At 39.1% G+C, this 11535-nt stretch overlaps 1 protein-coding gene across 8 annotated transcripts in view; it reads right to left on the reverse strand.

The window, feature by feature from the left end:
- Positions 1 to 10322, reverse strand: part of tjp1b (tight junction protein 1b) — a 111481-nt gene extending 101159 nt beyond the window's left edge. For 3 of the 8 annotated variants that reach the window (XM_044123598.1, XM_044123597.1, XM_044123590.1), the window contains exon 1: positions 9933 to 10321. In XM_044123598.1, coding sequence (XP_043979533.1) covers positions 9933 to 10084 — 152 coding nt within the window. In that variant the 5' untranslated portion in view covers positions 10085 to 10321. Of the gene's footprint in view, positions 1 to 9932 lie in introns of all 8 variants that reach the window. The other 5 variants (XM_044123591.1, XM_044123592.1, XM_044123594.1 and 2 more) reach the window with 3 other exon arrangements.
- Positions 10323 to 11535: the final 1213 nt, after the last annotated feature.

Here is an 11535-nt window from a genome sequence, read left to right on the forward strand (position 1 = left end):
AGAATATTTCCATATATATTAAAAGCACTGCTTTCATGAAACTGACTGAACAGCTTCCAGGTCTGCACACTTTTAAGCTCATGTCACACCAGTGTTATTCCTGGAAAAATATTAGTCTTGTCTGCGACGGCCCTACACGCAGCCTCGGCCTTTAATCTGCTGCCTGGTTTTTCTGAGCATCTTGATCGCTCCATGGGTGGTTTCATACCAAAACAAGACTCTGTTTTTCCTCCCCGGTATAAACGGAGTGCCCTCGCATTTCAGCACTGTGTACATGTAACCGGGTTTTATTTTAACAATATTACAGCTGTGAAGTTTGTCAAAATTGGTTTATTTGTTCTCCCAATTAATTTTGTTCTGTCGAAAAGTAGTTTTCTCCTGATGTTTACTCGCTATGTAAGTTCTGTTGGGCTGCTCCTGGCAGTTGGTGGTTACCGTAGCAACCAGTAACTGACTTCTTGTCTCTCTGCTGCCATCTGTAATTGTACTCTGTTTTTTTTTTTTTTTACATTATATTTTAGCCACATTTAATTACACAAAGGGATTAATCTGTAATTTTGCTTTTTTAAAACTGTTATTTCCTAAGAGTTTGAACCGTAATAAATTAAACATTGACCAACATATTTGATGTGTATTAATAATTTTGATGATGGCACTCATCAAAATGTAAGGCTTGTTACTGGTTTTCTAAATTGTTGACAGTATGGTGTATTTTATGTTTGTATTCTTATGATGTAAAACACTTTACTGCTAAAATAGGCGACACAAACAAACTTGATTGATTGATTAATGTAGAGCATTTTAAGCACAACTGTTAAATGCTCATTGGAAACCAATGCTCTGTAGTTTGTTTAGGGTTATTTATGGTATTTTATTTAATGTATGAAGGCAGAAGCTGCTGAATTGATGTTAACCATCAACTTGATTTTCTCTCTTTGCTACAAATTAATGTTTCAGTGATCAATTGTATGATAGTCTCTTAAAGTGATATTTGTATACAGTAGGGTGACCAAACGTCCATATTTCCCGGGACATGTCCGTATTTCACGTCCTGTCCCGGGCATCCCAGGTTTTTTTTAGAAAGTGAGGAAATGTCCTGTTTTTTAAATTACCTTCATTGGACCATTAAATTTACGGGCACTAGGTCACTGCGCTGCGTGTGACGTAATCCCTGAGCCGCGTCAGTGCGGGCAGCCCTGTTCTTAATCAGAAGATAGATAGCGTGGCTGTCAGTACGCCAACAACAAGCCAAAGCGATATCATGTTATTGTACCCCCCCCCCCCCCCCCCCGCCCCGCTCCAAGGTGTCTTGGTTTTCCCAAATGAAGATATGGTCACCCTAGTATACAGTAGCCTACAGACCAAAAGTTTGGACACAACTGTGTGTATGTATGTATTTATTATCATTTATGTTTAAGATGAGGTTCGCTATGCTGATTAATGATATCACCAACTTAATTTTCTCTCTTGTTAGAGAGTGTCTGTTGTGAAATCAACCTGCTGGACGTGAGACGAACAAAGAGCGGCTACATGTGAACAAAGGAAAACCACCTGAGAAGCTAATGAAATGAGATCAATGCAGAAACCTGATGGCCAGATTACCACAACAGAGTTTAATAAGGTTGCTCACTGATAAGGCTGAGCAGAAGCCCGGTGCTAACACAAAGGAAGGGCGGGGAACACATTGATCAGTGGCAGGACTTTATGCTGTCCCCCAGGCTGTCTTAGAGGAGCTATCAGCTAAGATTAGCTCAAGCAATTATGGCTGCTGCTTAATCAGCAGCTCAATACGCAATGTTATGCTTCATTCCTCCCAACTTGGCCACTGCTAGTACCACATTTAACAGGGGGGAGCAATCCGGAGGGCTTTTCTGCAGCATAAACACTAAAACACATAAAGAGAAATAAAGCAGAAGGGCAGCACAATAATTATTTAGGAGGAAAAGTGCATCTGAAAATCCTAACAAAAGCAAAATAGACTTGTTGTAATCCCCTGGCAGGCTTGCAACAGAGTGTAAAGTTCATTAAGTTAGGTTAAACCAACTCTCGGGCTGTGTGCAAAGAAAAAAAAGGAAAAGGGAATGGCTTTTTAAGACTGCAGGCGAGGGGAACATCTGTTTGGAAGGAGCACGCCTAATTTAGAGCTGCTGCCGCTACTCTGCCTTTATCAAAGGCAAGCAGAGCCGCTCTGCCTCTAATGAGCGCCGCACGTGGCACACATATAAAACCCGGTGGGTGAAAGGTGCAAGTGTTCAGGCAGAGCAGTGCGTAATCTCAACGCCACACACTGTGAGGGCGGCAGCGAGAGAAGCTGCTGGGACCGTTTGACCAGACACGAAGCAGAGTTATCCCTGCAGTCAATTAAAAATGAATAAATAGCATCTGAAAAAGGAGGAAGCTCTGTCTTTTTTACTCAATTCATGTCTTACATACGCACAAAAATATGCCTGAGTGATGCAATTAGGACGTCATACATGGAGTCTTTACTCATCTGCAGAAGGGAGATGGTGCGAGGTGAAAAAAATATTTTTTTACTAAAACCAAATGCGCTGATTTTGACTTGTGTAAAACATATAAAGAGTATAAGTGTAAGTCATTGTTCAAAAGAAAGCAATAAAATACAAAGAAGTGACAAAAATGTGCTTAATTTATCCATTACTTTGCCACTATCTTATGCAGGTTAGTTTCTGTAATCCTAATAAATTTTGTATTTCTTATATTTTGTATTCTGGGCAACTTTAGTGTTTAGATATACTGCGCTAGTTATTAGCTGACTTTTTCCTGTGTTTTGGTATTCATTTTGTCATTCCCCACTCAATCCCTTCAGTTGTCTTTAACCTCCAGCTTTCCAGTTAACCAGATTCACCTGTTTCTCATCAAGTAATCAACCTTACAGGTATTTAACTCATTGTCTTCATCCACATCTGTGCCAACAACTTCCTGTGAAAAGACCTATATCAGAGGTGTGTCCAAACATTTTGCACTGAGGGCCAAAATGTCATAGCTGTAAGCATTCAGGGGTCAAATTTTTCCTGTTTTTCCCAATTAAAAAATTCCTGCACAGCAATAAGTAAAATAATATTTTACATTTGCCTGTGAGTAAGTCCTATTTTCTTCTACAACCTTTTTTTTTGCTTAGCCAATGTAATGGATGGGTGTGTCAAAGTCTGTTTTAGAGTAAAAGCTTTAAATAAAATAAAGGCAAACTAAAGCTGTACGTAACCTTTTCCTTCTAAGAAGATATAAACTCGCCACAGAAAATCTCATCCTAAATATGTTACAAAAAGTTTCAGATGGCCAAATTTGAGCCATTCTTGGACTGCGGTCAGGGGCCACACAAAACTAATCCAAGAATCACAAATGGCCCCTGCGCCACACTTTGGACACTCCTGACTGATATCTTTTGGTTTTACTGCACCACAACAACCATTCAGGATCTTCCTGGGGAAAAGCTGTAAAATGCTAGTTTTTAATTTCTTGCAGAGAGAAGATAAAGGAGGATTCCTTCAGATGTTTAAATGTTTTTATCAGTTTTGTCCTCTATAAAGTGTGAGTTTATGCTGCGTTTGATGCAGACGGCAGTTTTTAGACGATCAGTCGACCGTTTGTTTGCCCCCAGGATGTGCCACAGTTACAGGGCCTCTCTACACGCTGACCTCTGGATATCCACACCAATCACACATGACCTTGGTGTACAAGTCAACATCACAGCACATTCATGTCATCGCACTCCCTCTGGGTTTTTGCCAAATTTGCTTGCATCGTGCGAGGACTGGTGAGTTAAGAGCGATAATGTTTCAGCTGCTCTCCCACTGTGGATATGAGAGGGTTTGACATGAAAGAAAAAGCAGATTTTTGATTAAAAAGTTTGGATCTTACTCTGGCCGAGTGATAAGAACTGACTGTTATGATAAACTTCACAGGTGACATTGTGATGAATCAAAGAAATTTTTTTTAAATTTGCAATATTTAGCAACAGTTTGGCAGTTACAGTTTGTCGCAATTAATTTGGTTCTGGTGAATTCAACCTTTCAACCGTTTCTGATCACACGTTGCCATTTTTACCCCTTCCTACTTTCATTTCTTACGCTTAATTAAATTTTTTCATATATTTAGGGCAAAAAAATGTCAGCAAAAAAAATGTGTACCCCCAATTTATGTAGATTTAAATGTGCATTAGTTCCATTGATTGGCAGTTGACAGGGGAACTGAAAAGCTCCCTGATTGAACCTACATGACCACAACCAGTTGATAATTTTCTAGATCATAGACAATTATTTTAAATTATTGCTTATCAAAGCGGGTAAAATGGAGAACAAAATGTTCCCCGATGTTCTATTGGTGCAAAATGTCCTGTGGCCGAAATTTTGAAGGGGTGAAATATCAAGCATCTGTATTTACATTAATCCAGACTGAAACAACTAGACACACCATATAAAACCTTGTACTGATTAGGATTGGTCTATTGGCTGTAAAGAACGTGTTTTTTTTTTTCTTTTTTACATTTTTGCACAAAATCATTCTTACATAATGAGATTCTACTTAGTTCTGCCTGTTTTGAGCTCCTTTCAGAGTGTCTTGTGTGGAGAATTATCCATTCTCCATGCCGAGTTCTTGATGTATGAGGTTAAAGAAGAGTCAGTTGAATTCATGAATTCCAATTATTAATATCAAAATACAGCTGGTCCATTATGACCCGACACCTTTAGAAGGTAACAGACAAAATGGCACCCCAGAAGAGTTTGTGATCTCCTTTGTTAGCCTCTATCTAAGTTACGCCCCAAAGAGGGCATTCTCTAGTGTGTCCTTTCCTCTACCCATAGCTCTCATTTACATTTCCTAGCATGTCCTTTCCTCTAGCTTTAGCTTAGCAACTAGCTAAAAGACATAGAAGGAAAACACAGAATTATTTATTCTCACCACATTAAATCTAAATAAGAATAAGCTCCTGCTGGCTGCAGCGTGAAAATGGCTGCAAATTGATGTGCAATTATACAGCAGTACATCTTTTAAAAGCAAAAGCGGAGCCCCCAAGTTGTTTCTGATTGGTTAAGTCACAACCAAACACTTATCTTTTCCAGCAGCCATTGTAGAGCCCATACTGTGGTAAAACCAGCTGACCAAATGTGCTGGAGCTCAGCTTGGGTTGCTAGGTGATGAGCCAAACTCTGCCCACCACCTAGCAACCTGATTGCTAGGTAACCAGGTTGCTAGGTGATAAGCAACCTAGCAACCCAAGCTGAAAGGTTGGGTTGCTAGGAGCAGAGAGGTTTGCTTAAAAACGATTGGTTGCTTTTTAAGCACTTAGGAGCAGTTCTTAATAGTTAATATGCAAGATGTACATTTTGAATAATCCGCCTTTAACAAATGTGTAATGCATTTCTCCACATACAGTATGAAACAAAACACCAGTTAAGAATCTGGTTTTCTAAAGCCTCATGCAAAATGTATCCTCAAATACCTCTGACCAGGGTCACAGCTCTTCACTCAACCTATTAAAAGTTTTCTACTTAACAAGCTTGGCCCTTTTGTATTAGCACATTGCTGATGAAACAAAACAGCCTCTTTGACAATAAGCTTGATTATGGAGATGGAAGGCTGAAAACAACAATAGGAGCTGACACATAAAAGGAGCCCCCAGTTTCTGTGAAACCCCTCATCTTCTTCTTGAAGGGCAATTTGGCTAATAAGACGACGACTACAGAATATGATCAGCCAAGGAGACTGAAAGCTAATAAGCTGCGTGTGATAAGCCTCTGACCTCTTGCTGAGGTTACAGCAGCATTTTGACTTCAGTGCCATCACAGCGTTGAGTTTTTTAAGGGAGATGGTGATCAGAATTTATAAAACATAATTACATCTAGAAATGTTAATTTATTCACACATTTCTAGTTTGTTTATGTGTACGTCTTTCATAGTTTACAAATTCTTCTGTTTAAAAATACAATGGATGTTGGTTGAAGAATGAAGCTTAAATGTCGGTTCTATTTTTACTGAGACTGAAAAATGTAAATATACAAAGTGAAAAAATTTCATATAAATTAAAAAAAAAAGCTGAATATTTAAAACTTAGTTATGCAGACAATAAAATAAACATTGTATTTGAAACTTCTCATAGATTATGTCTCAATATTTTTGCATTAAATGTTGAAAAAATACATTATGAGGTTGCAGTGCTTCTGGGGTTAGCTTGGTTATCTAGCAATTTGGCAAATCCAACTATAAAACTGTTGAGTTTGATCTGAAATGAGAGTTGGGTTTAAGGCTGCAAACGGCTCATATGTTAACCGATGTAGAGACCTCTCTTCATTTCATATACTACGAGTCCAGATTAGTTGGTCCAAGAAGCTGAAGCTAACAGATAAACAGCTGAACCAGAGTAGATCTATACTGTCCTGCATGACTCTAATCTCCAAACATCTTATATGCTCATTTTAACGGCATTTAAGGATCTTTAAAGGTGACCAATTGTTTTTTCTTTAACAGGTTATAAAAACTCTATGGGTTATGTTACATTTTTTGCACAAAATTATTTTTAATCTGCTGAGTTCTGCCGATTTTGAGCTCCTTTCAGAATGAGCTGTTTTAGGGCGTCTTGTCGCTGCTGGCCACGCCCCCCAAATCAACGCTTGCATTACCTGAAAATGGCTGAAACAGATGCGCTATAATTAAACCACACATCTTTGAAAAGCAGGAGTGGAGCCTCCTGCACAAACAACAAGAACGCAACAAGTGGTTTCTGGATGGTAAGCCAAAAACAACTTGTCTTTTCCAGCAGCCATTGTACAGCGCACATAGTGGTAAAACCAGCTGACCAAACATCCAGGAACTCTGCTTGGGTTGCTAGGTATTGGCGCAGTGCCTGTTAATTGTGACTTTACAATCGGGAGGTTTTTGAAATGGCTAATTTTCCAAACACCAATAAAACATTACCATATTGCCAAAGAAACGGCAGGTGGTTTTAGAAGCAGTTGTGACCAAAATGGAAGCATAAAAACATGCAAAATGTGAATTTTCATAACAGGTCTCCTTTGAGAAGTTGTCACAGACTTCTTTCCATTTACAAAGAAGCAAATTATTATTTTCTGTCAGGGTCAGGTTATGTCTCCTCTTTTTTGTACCGCCGTTCTGTTTTTTGGCTGTTCAACACTCGGACGTTTTTGGGTAGAAAAAAGATGGGACATTTTGTACTGAGCAATCATCCTGACAGGAGGACGTTTTGTACCCACTCTGACAACCAATGAATTGAAGCTATTTTCTAAAACCTACTCAATCTACTAAACTTAAGTGTATCTATGTGTCTCCAGTAAATAATATCTAACTGGAGAACTTTACAGAGAATTGTTTTGGTGTTTTATTCAGATACAGTCAACAGAAGATCAGTGATTGTACATTCAGCGGCAATTCTAGACCAAAATTATCAGGACAGAGTCAATGTGATTTCATGGGGGCACCAAAAAAAATAACGAAAACAAACAAAAAAACAAATCAGGGCAATGTTATCACATAATCCACAAAGCCAAAGCTACTTGTTGCTCTGCAGCTGCGGTTTGTAGATCCCTGATGAAAACTGGGATATAAGCTAAAAGTGCAACACCTTAATGTGAGATTTAAGCATTTCAGTTACTATTTTTTTTCATAACTTGCAAAAGTACTTAACTACAAAGACTGAGTAACTATTACGTAACTGTCCAATGGGTCCAAAACAGAGGAGCATTCTGCATGTATAAAACAGTTGTGCAAATTAACAAGCTATTATTTTTTACAGAAAATGGAAGTAGGAAGTGATGCACCACCAATGATTTTCCAGAGAGAAGAAACTTCTCTAACATTAGCCAAGATCAAAAGATGCAAAATCTACTTTATGACCCTTTAAATCATCATCATCATGATGTGTTGGATGGTAACATGAAGAGAATTACAGGGAACAGAGATGAGTTACAAGGGAACTAAGGGATGGAGGCAGTCCGCCAATAATTATTTTCCTGTGTGAAACATGAACTGAGCATGTAAAATATTTCCTTTGACATAAAACAAAAAATACAACAAAAACAAAAATATTATAGAAATGTAAGCGAAAGCTAATTTATTGTTTTTTGTTCACTGCCTTACTTTTAATCAAACTGCTACTCTTAATGGACCCTGTTATGATTGCTGATGAAGCATCCCATCGTGTTTATGATTCAAGTTTAAATATCTATTAGTTTTTGAGGTTTTTTTTGTTAAATAACAGACCATTGGAGACAATGGTGAAAACCTGCTATGATGTTTCAGAGATCCAGATCAGTTTCTGCTTCCTGGACGACTTGTTCTGGATTTAAACTCAACGAAGGCAACAAGACGCTTATAAACTGATAACAGACCCGCTGAGCTACTTTTTAAAGCGTTGAAGGAACATTAAGTACTGGATTCTAGTTTAGTTTATACGGGGAGTTCCCATCTTTTTGACTACTTCTGCTTTTTAGCTCTACATCACATGTGTCAAACTCAAGGCCTGGGGGCCAAACTCAGTCCGCCACAACTTTTTATGTGGCCCTCTAGATTCAAACCACCAAATTACATCCTTCAGTCCCTCCATTTGTTTTGCACAAATTCATGCAAAATCAACAGGTCCCTGCAGTTTTCCATGCTAATGCATAACTGTGAGTTTACTGGAAATTTTATGCAAAATTAGCCAAAAACATGGGGCTTAAGTGATACAAACTCCCACCTGCAGGTGGCAGTATTTTTTTTTATTTTTGCGACACTTCTTCGTCAACCTTACTTGATGTTAAGGTGTAGTCTGTGATCAATACAGAGTAGCAAAAAGTGACATTTATCGTCAAACATAAACACAAATGTTAAAATTTTTCTTGCAAATATGTCTAAATTTGCACGGCAAAATCTGTGATTTTAATTGCAAAAAGTTTCCCAAAAATCCTGAAATTCTTGAAGGACTTGTTATTTAACTTTAAGATCTTATCAATATCTATTTATTAATGTTTGAACAGTTTATTAATGGCTTTCATCAATACATTCTGGCACAAACTGCCTTTGAGGACATTCATGGTAGAAAATTAACATGATCATTACTTAGCTCACATTTATCTTGCAAAAAGCTGATGCTAAAATTTCCACTAAAGCTAGTCCAGGTACTATGTCACTATTGGGTTTGGGTTCTAGATGAGATGATAACTGTAAAGCTTCTCCTACAATGAAGCCATGTCTAGGGGATCTTTGTGTAAATCACTATCAGAGTGCCGCTGAGTCCTTATTAACCGTCTTTGCTTTCAAACAAGATAGTAATCCAGCTATAATTAGGGATCCAGTGTCACACACGTTGCGGCAATCCGCTTTACAGTGAAGAGGAGTAAGAGAGGAAAGCTGCCTCGAAGTAAACAAACAGACAAGGCCACAGAAGCAAAGTGAAAGGTGGAGACTGCATTAAAAGTGGAGTAATGAGGACACCGGTGTGGTGGACAGACAGGACACAAACACATGCTGGAGGCAGAGTGATGTTTATTACAGACACAGAAAAGAGAAGATGATGTTTCATGCTTTAGTTTTTATTAATCAGAAACAGAGGAGGGGGGGTGAAGCAGGAAGAGGGCTGGACACATGAAGTTATGAGGCGACGAAACAATGAATGAGTACATGGCTTCACCCCTACTACATCCAACTTTATAAACTGACGGAGAGGACTCATGCACAAGCACACGGCGTAGGTGTGATGGTTGCAACACGGTGCAGCAGCCTGGCTGCAGTGCCTGATAGGAGTATTATGTCATTTCACAGAATGTGCCGGCTACATTTTTATTTTTTTTTTCGGCTCACCGTATTTTGACGAGACGTAAAGAAGGCGAACAACACCGCCAACTCCACCTACCCTCCAACCAAACCTGCATCACATCATCATCATCCTCCTGATCCGCACCAAGATTCATCATACTCACCACATTCGCTTCCTGGGTGGAAGACAATGTTCTTTGTTGACAGCGGTCACCCCCAGAGCCAGCTGCATAACAGTAATGTATTTCTGGTAATTCACCATGGTACTGTCCACCGCTACTAAAAATCCAACCCAAAGAAAAGCGCAGGTGATCATATATTTCTCTATTCCTCCTTGGCATCCGCCTCCGCTGCGTCTTCCGCGCTCAGCATCACAACGCCATTTCCAGCGCTGAAGGACTGACAGTGAAAACACTCCCCAAGGAGCTGAGCGAAAGGTGCCGTACCGCTGCGACCCATGTCTGCAATGACACGCTGGCCGGGCTCTAGCGCTCGGAACCGGACCGCCGATCCATTCGATTGGTTATCAGCGAGCTGTTTTTTATTTTTTTTGGTAATATATATTTATATATATATAAAATAATGCACACGGTCAGGATTTGGACATTATCTCCTTCCTCCTGCCTCCTCCCGCCCTCCTAGCCAAGGTTGGAAACACTCTCTTAAAAACGCTGCAGCGTCCAGGCGTCCGCGCGCGCGCGTGGGTGCGTGGAAGAGGAGGAGGAGGGGGCATGGGGGGTGGCGCGCGTGTGTTTGTGCGTGTGTGTACAGTGTAGTCAGAAGGGAGGAAGAGGAGGAGGAGCGAGGAAGAGAGGGAGGTTGTTTGGAGTCGTTCAGAGATGCTGTACTATCTGTTCGGGAAGCCCAAAGTTTGCCTAAATAAATTACAGCTCGCCTCTCCTTTGGAGAAAGCGGAGACGCTTGGTGTTATGCAATAGTTCCCGGAAGCAGGGGAAGCTGCAACAGGGGCGTAGCTGGAAACTGAGATCTCCCTGAGCACCTTGGTCCCCTCTGTGAGGGTTTATAAGGGCCAGTTGGAGAAAAGGGAAATTAAAGAAGATTTTTTTGTGTTGCTGTTGCACGTATTGCAAGATTAAAGTTGAAATAACTAGATTATATATATATATATATATATATATATATATATATATATATATATATATATATATATATATATATATATATATAGGCTACACAGTACTTAAGACGTAGGAAACATTTATACCATCACCCAACACACTGCATAGTTTCCAGTGATATTTGACTTTTCATTCCATCGTGGTGTAAATGCAATTTTTTCCAGATACGCAACAAAAAACTTTTTTGATTGAGAGTAACGCCATGATGTCGAGATTAAAGTGTAAAAGTACAAAACCAATCTAAAATTGGTGCAAAGACTGTATATAAATGAGCAACTTTCTTCTTTAGTGTAGTCTTTAACAAGGAAGCCTCAAGTGAAAGAACATAGCAGTTTCAGCATGCCAACTTTATTATCAAGATATTATTTTCACTTTATTTTAAACATTTCAACTTGATTTTGTAATGGAAAAACCACAAAAACTACTAAAAAAACACAAAGAAAACATAGCCTAACACTGCTTCTTAGGTATCAGAAATCAATAATTAATACTATTTATATTAAAGCAGAAAAACTTCCAAACATCATAAATAATGGTGAGATTGTTAGCTCTGGGCTGTAGATTTGCAGTTTCAGTAGCTATTTGTGTGTATTTTCTCCACATACCCCATGTATACACACACAATATA

Source organism: Gambusia affinis, linkage group LG08 (genome assembly GCF_019740435.1).
Source record: "Gambusia affinis linkage group LG08, SWU_Gaff_1.0, whole genome shotgun sequence".
In the NCBI taxonomy this organism is placed as follows: domain Eukaryota; kingdom Metazoa; phylum Chordata; class Actinopteri; order Cyprinodontiformes; family Poeciliidae; genus Gambusia; species Gambusia affinis.